The 17,412-nt window shown below is 47.0% G+C and overlaps 1 protein-coding gene across 1 annotated transcript in view; it reads right to left on the bottom strand.

The window, feature by feature from the left end:
- TTLL12 (tubulin tyrosine ligase like 12) overlaps window positions 1–17,412 on the bottom strand; it is a 248,707-nt gene that overhangs the window by 84,485 nt on the left and 146,810 nt on the right. Inside the window, exons 10-11 of the mRNA XM_030213875.1 lie at window positions 2,533–2,684; window positions 2,348–2,429 (exon numbers count right to left, since the gene is read on the bottom strand). Of these exons, the coding sequence (XP_030069735.1) occupies window positions 2,348–2,429; window positions 2,533–2,684 (234 nt within the window). The remainder of the gene's footprint in view (window positions 1–2,347; window positions 2,430–2,532; window positions 2,685–17,412) is intronic.

The following is a 17,412-nucleotide window of genomic DNA, read 5'->3' as shown; positions in this document are numbered from 1 at the left end:
TAAGATATAGTACCCTCACTATTTACACAGCCAACATTTGTTGAACCAGTGTTTGAAAAGTACCAGTAGGGTCGCATTCTGAAGGAAGATATACCTTAGCATAATTTAATTGATGATAAGCTTCATTTAAATAGTCATCAGTATTTAATAAGATCATCCCACCTCCTTATCAGCTCATAATTTTAACAGATTGATCACAGCACAAAGATTTTAATGTTTGACATTGTAAAGATGTTAAATTATTACAATATCTACTTTCTTGAGACTCAATCAGTGACTTCTAAATAGTCAGTGATGTCATATTTATAGGACTTATGGGTTTAGCCAGTGATTAGCACCCTTGTGGGGCTTGCTGATGAGCCCGGTCTGTGAGTCGTCATGAGGTTCTGAGAGTTTGGGGTTTTTTAATTTAATTTTGAGCTTTAAATATTTTAGCTTTGGAAAATTTTTTTTTTGGTAGATTTTGTAAATTTGGATCCATCCGCCTGATGAGGCGTTTTTACAAAACATGATCATGTTGAGGAGTGGAGGAGAATGTGATGGTTTGAATTGAATTTGAACAATAACTGCAATTTCTGTGCCCTGGATTATTATTTGAACACTTTGGTCTGGCAAGCTAGCACCTTCCTACCAGTAATCTTCTGCAGTCTGCTTCATCTGCTACTGATAAGTTTGAACTTTGGACTGTTTTTCTAGTAGGGTTATATGGTGCGATGACTAAACTAATGATCGCCAGGGCCAGGTGGTGTTGTTAGTCACGAGGTATCACAATTTGTTTCCGAGTACCATTTCATTTAATTTTTATTTTGAATAGTGTATGGGTTTTTTTCTATATAATGGTTATTTTTTCTTGTTTATTTGACACCCAAGTGATGACTTTCCAACAGATACCATTACTGACTTGAAAACTTTAACGTTTATGCAGAAGCCTGTCAGCTGGGAGTTGTTTTATTTCAGGTTCCAGCCTTGGCCTACAGGCAATTATTCTGAAGACTGACAGGTGGAGGAGCAATGAACTGTTTTTCATTAGTGAATCATATGAATAAAGGAGTGTTCAGGGTATCTCCTGAGCAACTGCGTCGCACAGACGAGACGTTTGTTGTGTCCTCGGTCAGGTCCTGAGCTCGTTTTTTTTTTTTTTTTAAAGCATTTGAGCTTCAAATCATGAAAGATGATTGTCATAAACAGATGACTTTTCAATGCTGGTTTTTCTTACGATCTGGTGCATTATCTTGACAACGCCAGCTCTTTGACAAATTTAGCGTTCTCATCGGTGCTTGTAGTGCAACATCGACTACTGCCGGGTTTGGGGTCTGCAGACCTAGTCGAATCAATCGGGTGAGCAGGTGTTTCATAGAAGAAAGAGTCCAGTTTTTCTCATATATTCAGCCATTAATCTTTTAGTGCTGTATCCTTTCTCAACTGATTATTTTAATTAAAATTATCTTTTAACATCTTTTTTGTTTATCAAGGTGCAATGACATCACAGATGACATCAGTGAATAATTAAGTTATGTTGGAAACAAATTTGTGACAGTAGATTGTAAAAATAAAAAAATTAAAAATCTCTTAAACAGGAAGAGGGATTCGTAATAGATATCTTTTTGTGCAAGTAAAATTTTAAATTAATTCGGTGCAGGTTCAAGGTTGTTATTGTAAAATGTTTAGGAGGCTGACTTTTTTCCCCGGACACAGTGTATAAATGTACTAGGATTCAACATAGGAAAATAAATTCCCTTCAGGGAGGTTCTGGAATTTGTAATTTCCTGTGTAAGTGTCTGGATTTTGCTTCTCTTTTGAAGCCGTACATATTTTTATTTTATCACATTTGTAACCCACCTTTTCCCACTGATAGCAGGCTCAAAGTGGCTTACAAAAATATTGTAGTAAGTTACAATGCAAGAAGTACAATTTTTCAGATTTAGCAGAATAAGAAAAATAACAGTTAAACACTGATGGGTATTGAAGTAGGATATAAATAACAATTAATCAGTAGTAAATATGAAAGATAAGATGTAATCAGAGTCTATTGGATCTTATAATAGTATTTTATTCAAATGCTGCAGATGTAAGTCTTCCCTCAATGACTTGATACAGCATGGCCGAGGAACAAGTTGTACAAATTTGCTTCTATAATCCAGCCTTGCCTAGCTGCTTTTCTATTAATTGGGCCTAAGGCCATTTTAAATTGCTTTAATACCTCAATGGTTTGCCTACACTTAAAAATGGTTGTCAATACTTTCTTGTTCCATGTTTACAGTTTAGGCTTTAGTTCCAGAGGCTAAAAAAAAAAAAATCATTTTTTCAGAAATGCATCTGGGTGTCAGTTCTTTTTTTTTTTTTTTACCTGTTTTAGCTCCACATTCTGAGCATAGTTCATAACTGTAAAATGTTTTTCATAATCATCCAACTTATCCAGCGCAAATGGCCTAGGAATCAAGCAAGAGAGAAAAATTTATGCTTATTGGACCACCACACTGGTTTCAACCTATGCATGCTATACCCCAAAGAAAATAGCACCATGGACATTACCTATTTGAGAATCGAAGCCAAAATACATCATAAGCATACAGCTTTAGTGGTTTTACTGATCGCAGAAGTACAATGTAACGAATGTCAAATTTCACCATTCCCACATCATCGCGATGAAATAGTACTGGATCTTCAATATACTTGGACACTACCTAAAAGAAACATTCTGTTGTATAAATGAAAGCTAGGTAACTGTTGCACATTTAGCAGAGCTCTCTCTTACACTATCTCTCTCTCACTGCATCTTGGTTATCAGTAACTAAGAGGTCAAATTTTAACATCACTTAATTTTATTCCACACTTTCCCAACAAATATGCTACAACACATCAGCACATACATATTAACTAAGGCACATAAAACATAAGTAATTCAGAAATTCAACTGTAAAGGCTGAAGGGCAGTTTGAAAGAATGCAGAATTAGCCAGCATTCCATTTTATGGTCAAAAAGTAATTAAAAAAAAGCTACATTTTCAATATTATGGGGTCTAAAATTCAATGCTACTCTAATGTTAAAGTAGCAGTGAGTTCAAGAGAGTTGGAATTGATCTTGAGATGCAGGTCCTTTGCTGATGGCAGATCTTAAACATGCTTGTGGAACTGAGAGCAGATAAAAGGGGAAGGCGTTTATGGGTTAAAAGGGGCCTATGTGCCTTAACTATTCCCCAAGAGGTGTACAAATGCTCTGGCAAAAATTTATAACTGCTCTGAGGCAGGTGCTGCCAGGTACATATACAGTCTTATGTTTGTACATAGGTATTTTATAAAGTACATGCATATCACTCAAAATGCCACTCCTGGGAGAACCTACACCTGGACCCATTTAGTAATACATATGCTTGTGTGGAAAAAGGTTTATATACAATTACTCCTCCAAGTGCCTAACTTGCTTCCCCTGATCTAACCTTGTCCCTGCCATGCTCATATTTTGGCCATTTAAAGTTAGGAGCTCAGCCCAGCTCTGCTCATATGGGCTTACAGAGAAACTCCCAAAGGTACATGACTAAAGCTTTGAAAACATGATCCCCCCGCTTCAAAAATGAAAATTGGTGACCAGTTTTTGTGCAGAATACGACTCTCACCTGATATAAAATACGGAACTGCAAAAAACATGCAGACAAAAACTGAAAGTAGAGATACAGGACTCTGTATGTCATGCAACACCAGAGAAACAGAAATAAATGCATGTCCTCCTGTACAGAGCAAAACAAAGCTGACAGATGTAAATTCTCAACACCGACATAATTCAATCACTAAACTGAAAATACAATCATTTTTTTCTTACCTTTGTAGTCTGGTGATTTTATTATTCCAATGATCTTGTTCCCAATCTTTGGTTCTGCTTTTCTCTGTGCTCTTATGCATGTACTTTATAAAATACCTACGTACAAACAAGACTGTATACATACCTGGCAGCACCTGCCTCAAAGCAGTTATACATTTTTGCCATAGCATTTGTGCAACTCTTGGAAATAGTTACAGGATCTCATTTTATACAGGCACTTAGGCACCTATCCTATATAATAAAAAGCACCTCCAACATTCTGAAGCTGACTCTGTGGCACTGTAGGGTTCGTAAGTCTGTAGTTCAGCGTTTCATTGGCTCTCACTGTCCCTGCCCTCACATCGAGGAAACGAAATGCTGCATAGTTGCCAAGCAAACAAACGTGACATCAAAGGAACGAATAACTAATCAGACAGAACGGAACTTGGAGGAGGGAAGTGGAGTGGATTGAATCTCTAACAAACAATCTTATACAGGGAGGTACGAACATCAGTGGAGGCAAGTGCACAGAACGGAAGACAAACATTTAATCACTTTGTCACTTACACACATACACACACACAGACATCACACACACACACTCTCAATCACTCTGTGTATCTCTCTCTTACACTGTCCAGCTTATTTTCGAAAGAGAAAGACGCCCATATTTCGACCCAAATCGGGAGATGGGCATTCGTTTCCCGTGGGCGCCCATATCGGTATAATCAAAACCCGATTTTTGGTGTCCTCAACTGCAGTCCGTCACGGAGACGAACAAAGATCACTGGGGCGTGTTGAGGCGTGGCGAAGGCGGGGCTAGGGCGTGGTTATCGGCCGAGGAGAGATGGGCGTCTTTCGCTGATAATTGAAACAAGAAGGGCGTTTTTGACGAGAATTTGGTCCGCTTTATTTGGACCCTTTTTTTTTCATGTCCAAGTCCCAAAAAAGTGCCCCAACTGACCAGATGACCACCAGAGGGAATCGGGGATGACCTCCCTTGGCTCCCCCAGTGGTCACTAACCCCCGCCCACCAACAAAAACCCACATTACAAACTTTTTTCCCCAGCCTGTATGCCAGCCTCAAATGCCGTACCCACCTCCATGACAGCAGAATGTGATCTATCCTCTGACAGCCTTTCCCTGGTTCTGATGTGGGTCTCGGGTGAGTGTGACACCTTTTCTGTTAAGGGCACTGCAGAGTCACATCAGCAATGCATTGTGGTGGGTGTAGGGTAGTGGGCTCCGTGATTCCACTAGCTTGTGTTAAATGCTCACAATGTTGGTAGTTGGTAGGTTCTACTCCCATGGTGCTTTTCCCTCTGCTTACTGGGTCAGAGTGTGCCCTGTTTTGTTTCCGGTAGTCCATGAGGTAGTGGCCATTTGTGTAAGACACTTTTAGATCCCTTTCATGTGTTAGCCACATTACAGCACTTAGTTCTTACCTTGAATGTTGCTGAGAGAGGGCATTGTACACCATTCTGCCAGCTTGGACCTACTGCTAATCTCAGTACCAGCGAGACTCGTTGCCAGTGGGGCACAACCTCTGATCTGCAGTTAACTGTGAGTAAAGGTGCTTATACAAATAAAGGACGTTTTCAGCGAGATTAGTCTTCAGGTGTCAACTGCTGTGCCAAGGTTATACACCAGCAACAAGTCCTGTCCCTGGAGCACTTTTAGTGGGTACTGCAGTGCACTTCAGGCAGGCAGACCCAGGCCCATCCCACCCCCCCACCTGTAACACTTGTGGTGGTAAATGGGAGGCCTCTAAAACCCACTGTACCCACATGTAGTTGCCCCCTTCACCCCTAAGAGCTATAGTAGTGTTGTACATTTGTCCCTCCCACAGCCAAATGGCTTGGATTGGGACGTTTCTGAGCTGGGAGTTTAAACAACACCCATCTCAGAAGGGTCCAAATCCATGGCATTTGGTCCGTCCAAACCGTATTTTCAAAACGAAAGATGGACGCCCATCTTTTTCGATAATACGGTCTGTCCCGCCTCTTCACATACCCGTTTTCGGACATAGACACCCATGGAGATGGGCGTTTGCGTTCAATTATCCCCCTCCACATCTGTAAAACACACTGTCACTCTCAGTTTCTCACATGGGCAACTGTATGTTGCATCTCATGAGTAAGGAGCTCTTCTGATGTGATTGTTAAACTGATTGAAGGGCCTGAACAAGGAAAACTTTTGCCACATTGTACTACTACTACTATTTAGCATTTTTATAGCGCTACAAAGAAGAAAGACAGTCCCTGCTCAAAGAGCTTACAATCTAATAGACAAAAAAAATAAAGCAAGCAAATTAATTAATGTGTAGAGGAAAGAGGAGAGGAGGGTAGGTGGAGGAGAGTAGTTACAAGTCAAAAGCAATGTTAAAGAGGTGGGCTTTCAATCTAGATTTAAAGATGGTCAAGGATGGGGCAAGACGTAGGGGCTCAGGAAATCTATTCCAGGCGTAGGGTGCAGCGAGATAGAAGGAGCGAAGACTGAAGTTGGCAGTAGTGGAGAAGGGAACAGATAATAAGGATTTATCCATGGAACGGAGTGCACGGGAAGGGGTGTAGGGAAGGACGAGTGTGGAGAGATACTGGGGAGCAGCAGAGTATATAAAGAAATCTTACACATGTAAACAACAATTATATTCAGAATACAACCGTGGAAACATTAATGGCAGGAACTCATTACATTGCTAGTGCCCATTTCATTGCGTTAAGAAACGGGCCTTTTTTACTATGGTAAAATTATGTATAATCATACCTGATAATTTTCTTTCCATTAATCATAGCTGATCAATCCATAGACTGGTGGGTTGTGTCCATCTACCAGCAGGTGGAGATAGAGAGCAAACTTTTGCCTCCCTATATGTGGTCATGTGCTGCCGGAAACTCCTCAGTATGTCGATATCAAAGCTCCATCCGCAGGACTCAGCACTTAGAGAATTACACCCACGAAGGGACACTCTGCCCAGCTCACCACCGCCGAAACGGGGGAGGGGAATTAACCCAGCTCATCCCCACACAAGTGGGGGAGGGGAATCCGTCCAGCTCATCCCCGCGGAGCGGGGGAGGGACACCACACCCACCGATGCGGGGGGATCTGGCTTATCCTGCAACCGCGGGAGGAGCTGACTGACCCTAACACCGCCGAAGCGGGAGGGGTACAAAGCTGCCCTACAGCCGCACGAAGCGGGAGGGAGTGCCGGCAGAATTTATGTCTCAATCCAGCCCCGTAAAACGGAGGGGAGAGGAATGCAGCAGCTCACTGTAACACAAACTCGTCTCAACTCTTGAAGAATCCAAGTGAAAGAACTTGAACACGAAGTCTTTCTGAAATAACTGAAGACTAAACTTGAACCTGAAATGCAACCAGAATAAAAACAGAACAGATATCTGGGAGGGGCTATGGATTGATCAGCTATGATTAATGGAAAGAAAATTATCAGGTATGATTATACATAATTTTACCTTCCATATCATCAAGCTGATCAATCCATAGACTGGTGGGATGTACCGAAGCAGTACTCACCCAGGGCGGGACATTGAAATCCCTGACCTCAACACTGAAGCTCCAAACCGGGCCTCCGCCCGTGCAGCCACAGTCAAACGGTAATGCTTGGAGAATGTATGAGCCGAAGCCCAAGTTGCCGCCTTGCATATCTCTTCCAAGGAAACGGATCCGGCCTCTGCCATCGAGGCCGCCTGAGCTCTCGTGGAGTGAGCCTTCAGCTGGATAGGCGGCACCTTCCCCGCGGCCACATAAGCCGCTGCAATGGCTTCCTTGACCCATCTTGCCACTGTAGGCTTAGCAGCCTGCAGACCCTTACGAGGACCTGCAAACAGGACAAACAGATGATCCGATTTCCGGAAATCATTGGTCACTTCCAAGTATCTGAAGATGACTCGTCTCACATCCAGATAATTAAGAGCAGAGTACTCCTCTGGGTAGTCCTCCCTACGAAAGGAAGGGAGACAGAGCTGCTGATTCACATGGAAGCGAGAAACAATCTTGGGCAGGAAGGAAGGCACTGTGCGAATAGTCACTCCTGCCTCAGTGAACTGCAGAAAAGGCTCTCGACATGAGAGCGCCTGGAGCTCGGAAACTCTTCTGGCTGAAGTGATAGCCACCAAAAAGACTGCTTTCAACGTCAGGTCTTTCAGAGATGCCCTCGACAAGGGTTCAAAAGGCGGCTTCTGCAATGCTCTTAGCACCAGGTTGAGATTCCACGCAGGCACCACTGAGTGCAGAGGAGGGCGCAGGTGATTAACTCCCTTGAGAAAGCGCACCACATCTGGCTGCGAAGCCAGGGAAGCACCCTTCAGGCGGCCCCTGAAGCAAGCCAGAGCCGCTACCTGGACTTTAAGGGAACTGAGCGACAGGCCTTTCTCCAGACCTTCTTGCAGGAACGCCAACACTGAAGAAATTGGAGCAGTGAAGGGAGAAAGTGAGCCTGCTTCACACCATGCTGCAAAGATACGCCAAACCCTGGCGTAAGCAGTAGAAGTAGAGCGTTTCCTCGCTCTCAGCATAGTGGCGATGACCTTGTCTGAGAAGCCCTTCTTCCTCAGACGCTGCCGCTCAATAGCCAGGCCGTAAGACCAAAGGGAGAGGGATCCTCCATCACCACGGGACCCTGATGTAACCGGCCCTGCTCCACTGACAGCCGCAGAGGATCGTCGACTGAGAGCCTGATCAAGTCCGCATACCAGGGACGTCTGGGCCAATCCGGACCCACCAGGATTACCCTGCCGGGATGCTTTGCCACCCGGTCTAGCACCCTGCCCAACATGGGCCAGGGCGGGAACACATAGAGGAGCTCTTGTGTCGGCCACTGTTGGAGAAGAGCATCTACTCCCAGGGATCGAGGGTCCCGTCCTCTGCTGAAAAAGCGCGGCACTTGGCAATTGGCCGATGACGCCATCAGATCTAGGCTCGGCTGGCCCCAGCGCTTCGTGATGTCCAAGAACGCCTGAGCAGATAGTTGCCACTCTCCGGGCTCCAAGGTATGGCGACTGAGAAAGTCCGCCTTGACATTCATGACTCCGGCAATGTGGGCCGCTGAAAGCTGCTCCAGGTTCGCTTCCGCCCACTGGCAAAGACTAGAGGGGCGCTCTTGGTACCTCCCTGGCGGTTGATATAGGCCACAGCCGTGGCATTGTCCGACAGGACCCGTACAGGCTACAACACCAGTACCGGGATGAACTCCAATAACACCAACCGAATGGCTCTGAGTTCCAGGAGGTTGATAGACCACTTGCCTCTGCAAGAGACTAGAGCCCCTGCGCTGTCCTTCCCAAGCAGTGGGCTCCCCAGCCCATCAAAGAGGCGTCTGTCGTGACGACAATCCACTCCGGGGTCACCAGAGGCAATCCTGCAGACAACTTGTCTGTCTGCGTCCACCAGCTCAGCGCCTTGCGCACTGCTGGGTCCACGGGAAGGCGCACAGCATAATCCTCCGACATCGGAGTCCAGCGCAGCAGCAGAGATAGCTGTAGTGGTCTCATATGAGCCCTGGCCCAGGGCACTACTTCCATCGTGGCCGTCATAGAGCCCAACAGCTGCACGTAGTCCCAAGCCCGAATAGGAGAGGCTACTAGGAACTAGTCCACCTGAGCCTGAAGCTTGACAATCCGATTGTCTGGCAGGAACACTCTGCCCACTTGGGTGTCGAATCGAACTCCCAGATACTCCAGGGACTGAGTCGGGCGCAGCTGGCTCTTCTTCCAGTTGATGATCCATCCCAGGGAGCTCACAAGAGCAACTACCCGGTCCATAGCTTTGCCGCACTCTGCATAAGAGGGGGCTCGGATCAACCAGTCGTCCAGATAAGGATGGACTTGTACTCCTTCCTTTAGCAGGAAGGCCGCTATGACCCCCATTACTTTGGAAAAGGTCCGCGGAGCAGTAGCCAACCCGAAAGGGAGGGCTCTGAACTGGAAGTGTCGTCTCAGGACTGTAAAACGCAGAAAGCGTTGGAGAGGAGGCCAGATGGGAATATGCAGGTACGCTTCCTTGATGTCCAAGGAAGCCAAGAACTCTCCTGCCTTCACTGCCGCTATAACAGAGCGGAGAGTCTCCATGCGAAAGTGCCTCACTTTCCAGGCCCGATTGACCCCTTTGAGGTCGAGGATAGGCCGGACAGAACCTCCTTTCTTTGGAACCACAAAGTAAATGGAGTAACGTCCCTTGCCAATCTGATTTTTTGGCACCGGAACGACCGCACCCAGGCGGATCAGGTTGTCCAAGGTCTGCTGCACTGCCACAGCTTGACCGGAGACTTGCAGGGAGAGAGTACAAACCCGTCTCTTAAGGGTTGGCAGAACTCTAGCTTGTAGCCGTCTCTGATGACTTCCAGCACCCACGCGTCTGAAGTTATAGTGGTCCACTCGCCCAGAAACGAGGACAGCCGTCCTCCAATCTGCACTGGGGCGTGGACCAAGGCCCCGTCATTGGGTACGAGACCCTGGGGGAGGACCGGAGGGAGCACCTCCGGGACGGCGGTCTCTGCGAAAGGAATGCTGCTTGGGGGAGAAATTCCTCTTGAAGGAAGAGGGGGCAGAGGAACCCGACTTGCCCGGGCGGTACCGACGGGCTTCCAGCAACCGTCCTCTGGAGGTACCGGGACGAGTACTAGCCCGAGCCCTGACCTCTGGTAATTTCTTGCCCTTAGACGTGCCGAGATCGGACACGATTTTGTCCAGCTCGACCGCAAAGAGCAGCTTGCCTTTAAAAGGCAATCTAGCCAGGCGGGATTTAGAGGCGTGGTCAGCAGACCAATGTTTCAGCCAAAGCCACCGCCGCGCAGAGACTGTCTGAGCCATGCCTTTAGCTGAGGCTCTCAAGACATCATACAGCAAGTCTGCCAAATAGGCTAAGCCCGATTCCAGGGCCGGCCAATCAGCCCTCAAGGAAAGATCCGAGGGGGAAGCCCGCTGCACCATAGTCAGGCACGCCCTGGCCACCTAGGAGCCGCAAACTGAGGCCTGCAAACTTAAAGCAGCTGCCTCAAAGGACGACCTTAAGGCCGCCTCCAATCTTCTGTCTTGGGCGTCCTTTAGGGCCGTGCCACCTTCCACCGGCAACGCCGTTTTCTTAGTCACCGCAGTGATTAAAGAATCCACGGTAGGCCACAGATAGGCCTCACGTTCACTCACAGCCAAAGGATAGAGGCGGGACATAGCCCTAGCCACTTTAAGGCTCGTTTCCGGGACATCCCATTGAGCCACAATTAAGGTGTGCATGGCATCATGCACGTGGAAGGATCTAGGCGGGCGCTTCGTCCCCAGCATAATGGCAGAGCCAACAGGGGCTGAGGGAGAGACGTCCTCCGGAGAGGAAATCTTCAAAGTGTCCATGGCCTGTAAAAACAGGTTGGGCAAATCCTCTGGGCTAAAAAGCCGCGCTGCAGAGGGGTCATCCGCTCCATCCGAGCGGGGATCTATCTCCTCCAAGGAATCCGCAAAGGACTGTTGGGAGACCTCAGACACGCTGCCCTCATCTACATCGGAGGAGACAAAGTCCTCCAAGGCCTGGAAATCAACCCGAGGGCGTTTACCTCTGGGAACCTCAACCTCTTTATCAGAAGAGGGAGCAGGGGCAGCGTTTTGCATGAGGAAAGCCTGATGCAGCAGCAAAACAAACTCGGGGGAGAAACCCCCCAGACTGTGCACTTCCGCAGCCTGGGCAACAGCCCTAGACGCACTCTCAACCGGCGCTCGCAATAGCGGGGGAGAGACATGCTGCGCATCCAAAATGGCGTCCGGCGCGAAACTCCGCGAAGGAGCCGCGCGGGAAGAACGGCGCTTAACTTTAGCCGCTTGTGCCGTCGCCCAAATTAAGGGCGTTCATGGCATTAATGTCTCCAACCTCAAGGGCGGCCCACGAAGAAGCCGTCCGAGCCGCGTGGCCGGCCAAGATGGCGGAGGCGAGGAGCGGGGGATGGCGTTTATGGCGGGAAAAAAACGCCACGCCGGAGGAACGACCGGGACATTCATCGGTCACTAAACTGTCACCCATCAAGGGCGAATCAGGTAGTAAAACCCCCGCATCCCCTCTAGAAGCGCTCCAGCGATCCGGGGAGCGACCCTTTGCGCCCTCGCCCTCCGACGCCATATGCCACGAGGAGAAGAATCGGGGAACCCCCTGCCCGCTATAAAAAGGTAAAATTACCTGCTTGCCGCTCCGAGCTGTAACGAACTGGTGTCCCAGTGAGTAGCTGCAATGAACGTTTAAAGAAACGTCGAATTAAACGCCTTTAAAGACGTTTAAAATTCTTTTTTTTTTTTTTTTTTTAAACGGAGCCAGCGGGAGGGGGGAGAAAAGGAGGGACCTGGCACCACCAGGTTTGCACTTGCTCAAAAGAGCCCTCAACCCCAGGCCTCAACAAAACCTAAGGATTAGGCTTGGAGGCCTAGCCAGAGCTGCTGCTGTGTGTGACCACCACCTGCTGAGATAGAGAACATACTGGGGAGTTTCCGGCAGCACATGACCACATATAGGGAGGCAAAAGTTTGCTCTCTATCTCCACCTGCTGGTAGATGGACACAACCCACCAGTCTATGGATTGATCAGCTTGATGATATGGAATGAACCAATAAACGCCTTCCCCTTTTAGCTGCACTCAGTTCCACAAGCATGCTTAAGATCTGCAATCAGCTAAGGACCTGCATCTGAAGATCCAAGGCCTCTTCCATTTGTAATTTCTTTGTTCACCTCCTGCCCTATGTCTGTTTGGCACTGATCTTTCATGTTCAGCATTCATTAATTTCTTTGCCTCCTTCTCAAATCTAGCTCGACTCCCCTTTTCTCTTCCCTATATGCACAGCCTGTCTCCCCTCTTCTCTATTATCCATCTTCCCTCTGTGTTCCTGTCCTGCCCTAAGTTCAGCATCTCACTTCTCCTGCCCAACATCTCCATTCTGTTTCCCTTCCCCCCTTGTTCAGCATTACCCTTCTATGTCCCTATCCCACCCATGTCCAGTATCACCCTTTTCCATGACCATAGGCTCCCCCAAGTCTAATATTTCCCTTCTGTGTCCCTAGCCCCCCTCCAAGTCTAGTATTTCCCTTCTGTGTCCCTAACCTTCCCCCCCAAGTTCAACACTGGTCCTCTGTGTCCCTACCCTCTCTCTATCCAGCACTGACCCTCTGTCCCTGTCCCTAAGCTCCTCCATGCCCGCTGTCTCCCTTCTGTGTCCCTATCCATCCGTGTCCACCTTCTTCTTTCCCTCTACCCTCCCTGCCCAACATGGCCCAGCAACAGTGATCAAACAGTCACGAACAGAAGGAAAACTGCTCTACTGAAGGAAGAACACCAAACAGGTACAGTAGGAGCAAAGGAAAGGAACCTCATGCAGTTGGTGATCAGAAAGGTCTTTATTGAAAATTTTCTAAAACAATGAGGGAGACCCGATACGACTCGTGTTTCGGCCTTACCGGCCTGCATCAGGGGTCTAAAAATATATTTATAAATGTATTTATTGATTCTTTTTATATATTTATTAACACCAATGTCTTCACAACATATATTAATTACATTTTATATATGTTTTTAAAATTGTTAATAGGAGATTTTGGAGACTTGTCATTTGACTACCAGTCTAGGAACACATATTGAAAGACAAATTCCCAGGTATGATATCTTTCTTACAAATCTATAAATTGTTTTATGGATATTTACGCTCATAGTTCATAATTTATTGTTTTGTAAATGTATTTTTTAGAACCCTGATGCAGGATGTAATTTGTGACATCCTGTATAATACTCAGTCTTTTGTTCCCTTTTTGAAGCAGAATACATTCAATACACATGCAATTAATTTAAATCAAATTCTACCCCTCAATGACTTGATTTCAATCTGTTTGACTCATAAAAATTCTGAATACCTACTTTACTATGTAATAGGATAAAAATTCACAAGCACAAATATACACAGTTCTTATTGATGGCTATAATTTAAATATATCTTAGTGCATGTTAATACTATCAGAATGCAATGTACAAAGTTGGTTTCGTTCATAACTTAAGGGGGGAGGTGGGTGGGGAGAGGGGATGGGAAGGGAGATAAAGCAAGAAAACGTTAACAAGCTGACTTGAGTTATCACGTTGATATTTGGATTGATTTTCTTTCATTGTATAGAATGTACAAGTTTTGTTGTTCTCAATAAAAAAAGATTTAAACATAATACTATCAGAATAAGTACATAAGTAATGCCACACTGGGAAAAGACCAAGGGTCCATCGAGCCCAGCATCCTATCCACGAAAGCGGCCAATCCAGGCCAAGGGCACCTGGCGAGCTTCCCAAACGTACAAACATTCTATACGTTATTCCTGGAATTGTGGATTTTTCTCAAGTCCATTTAGTAGTGGTTTATGGACTTGTTCTTTAGGAAACCGTCTAACCCCTTTTTAAACTCTGCTAAGCTAACCGCCTTCACCACGTTCTCCGGCAACGAATTCCAGAGTTTAATTATGCGTTGGGTGAAGAAACATTTTCTCTGATTTGTTTTAAATTTACTACACTGTAGTTTCATCGCATGCCCCCTAGTCCTAGTATTTTTGGAAAGCGTGAACAGACGCTTCACATCCACCTGTTCCACTCCACTCATTATTTTATATACCTCTATCATGTCTCCCCTCAGCCGTCTCTTCTCCATCTCAATAACAGACTATGGACGTTTCCTCCTGTGTCATCAGCAAATTCAAACACCTCACTAGTTACCCCCATCTACAGACTTTAAATATGTCAAAAAGCAGCAGTCCCAGCACAGACCCCTAAGGAACCCCACCATCCACCTTTCTCCACTGAGAATACTGACTACCCTACCCTACTCTCCGCCCTCTATATTCCAACCAGCCTGCAATCCACAACAGATCACTACCCACTATCCCATGACTCTCCAATTTCCCCTCTGAAGTCCCCTATGAGATACCCTCTCAAATGCCCCTTGAAAATCCAGATACAGGTCAACCAGTTCACCCCTATCCACAAGCCCACCCAAAGAAATGCAGCAGATGGACCATTGGTCTGACCCAGCACATCTATTATGTTCTTATCTTGCTTTTGGTTTTAGGATTTCTTGCAATTGCTGCCCTGCTCTTGATAATAGATAGTTTATACATGCAGCCATTGTGGAGGTAATTCTGTATAGGCCACCTAAAATTACGTACCTAAAGTGAGTACCAAACCTTGAATTCTATAATGGTAATTAAGTGCATAACTTTAGGCGCAAGCTCTTACGCTAGCTCTACATCAGGCGTAAATGCAGCAGTTGCGCATGTAATTTACAGTATTCCAAAAGCTTAGTGTGTAAGTGTAGGCAAGCTCCTGCCTCACCCATGTCCCTTTCATTTCCACAGCCCTCTTGCAGTTACACGCTATAGAATTTGCATACTAGCATTATGGAACTACAAATTAGAGCCAATTAACTACAATAAAGCGAATGATACATACCTGTAGCAGGTGTTCTCCGAGGACAGCAGGCTGATTGTTCTCACGACTGGGTGACGTCCCACAGCAGCCCCCTCCAACCGGAAAAAGTCTCGCGGGAGGTCCCGCGCGCGGGGCACACCCACCGCGCATGTGCGGCCGTCTTCCCGCCTGTGCGTGACTGCTCCTGCTCAGTTAAGTAAAAAGCAAAGAAATAAGAAATAACAACTCCAAAGGGGAAGATGGAGGGTAGGTGAGAACAATCAGCCTGCTGTCCTCAGAGAACATCTGCTACAGGTATGTATCATTCGCTTTCTCCGAGGACAAGCAGGCTGCTTGTTCTCACGACTGGGGTATCCCTAGCTCCCAGGCTCACTCAAAACAACAAACAGGGTCAACTGGGCCTCGCAACGGCGAGGACATAACAGAAATTGACTTACGAAGAACTAACTGAGAGTGCAGCCTGAACAGAATAAAACTGGGCCTAGGGGGGTGGAGTTGAATTCTAAACCCCAAACAGATTCTGCAGCTCCGACTGCCCAAACCGACTGTCACGTCGGGTATCTTGCTGGAGGCAGTAATGAGATGTGAATGTGTGGACTGAAGACCACGTCGCAGCCTTGCAAATCTCTTCAATAGTGGCTGACTTCAAGTGGGCCACTGATGCCGCCATGGCTCTAACACTGTGAGCCGTGACATGACCCTCCAGAGTCAGCAGCCCAGCTTGGGCGTAAGTGAAGGAAATGCAATCTGCTAGCCAATTGGAGATGGTGCGTTTCCCGACAGCAACCCCCTTCCTGTTGAGGTCAAAAGAAACAAACAATTGGGCGGACTGTCTGTGTGGGCTTATCCGCTCCAGGTAGAAGGCCAATGTGTGCAACTGACGTTCAGCAGGGCGGGTATGCGGACGGGGAAAGAATGTTGGCAAGACAATTGACTGGTTCAGATGGAACTGCGGCACCACCTTTGGTAGGAACTTAGGGTGAGTGCGGAGGACTACTCTGTTATGATGAAATTTGGTATAGGGAGCATGGGCTACTAAGCTCACTGACTCTCCGAGCTGAAGTGACTGCCACCAAGAAAATGACCTTCCAAGTCAAGTACTTCAGATGGCAAGAAGCCAGTGGCTCAAAAGGAGGTTTCATCAGCTGGGTGAGGACGACGTTGAGATCCCATGACACTGTTGGAGGTTTGACAGGGGCTTTGACAAAAGCAAACCTCTCATGAACCGAACTGCCAAAGGCTGTCCAGAGATAGGCTTACACGATAATGGTAAGCACTAATCGCACTAAGATGGTTCCTTACTGAGTTGGTCTTGAGGCCAGACTCCGATAAGTGTAGAAGGTATTCAAGCAGGGTCTGTGCAGGAGAAGAGCGAGGTTCTAGGGCCTTGCTGTCACACCAGACGACAAACCTCCTCCACTTGAAAAAGTAACTCTTCTTAGTGGAATCTTTTCTGGAAGCAAGCAAGACTCGGGAGACCCCCTCAGAAAGACCTAAGGCAGCGAAATCTACGCCCTCAACATCCAGGCCGTGAGAGCCAGAAACTGGAGGTTGGGATGCAGAAGCATCCCCTCGTTCTGAGTGATGAGGGTTGGAAAACACTCCAATCTCCACGGTTCTTCGGAGGACAACTCCAGAAGAAGAGGAAACCAGATCTAACAGGGCCAAAAGGGCACAATCAGAATCATGGTGCCGCAGTCTTGCTTGAGTTTCAGCAAAGTCCTCTCCACCAAAGGTATGGGAGGATAAGCGTACAGAGGTCCGCTCCCCCAATGCAGGAGAAAGGCGTCCCACGCTAGTCTGTCGTGGGCCGGAAGCCTGGAACAGAACTGAGGCAGCTTGTGATTGGTCCATGTGGCGAAAAGATCCACCGAGGGGGTGCCCCACTCCCGGAAGATCTTGTGTACCACACTCGAATTGAGCGACCATTCGTGCGGTTGCATGAGTCTGCTCAATCTGTCAGCCAGACAGTTGTTTACGCCTGCCAGGTACGTGGCTTGGAGAAGCATGCCATGCTGGCGAGCCCGGCGCCACATCCCTACGGCTTCCTGACACAGGGGGCGAGATCCGGTACCTCCTGCTTGTTGATATAGTATATCGCAACCTGGTTGTCTGTCCGAATTTGGATAACTTGAAAGGACAGCCGATCTCTGAAAGCCTTCAGCGCGTTCCAGACC

Source organism: Microcaecilia unicolor, chromosome 9 (assembly GCF_901765095.1).
Source record: "Microcaecilia unicolor chromosome 9, aMicUni1.1, whole genome shotgun sequence".
In the NCBI taxonomy this organism is placed as follows: Eukaryota; Metazoa; Chordata; class Amphibia; order Gymnophiona; family Siphonopidae; genus Microcaecilia; species Microcaecilia unicolor.
The sequence above is the reverse complement of the archived record's forward strand: the minus strand, read 5'-3'. Positions and strand labels throughout refer to the sequence as shown.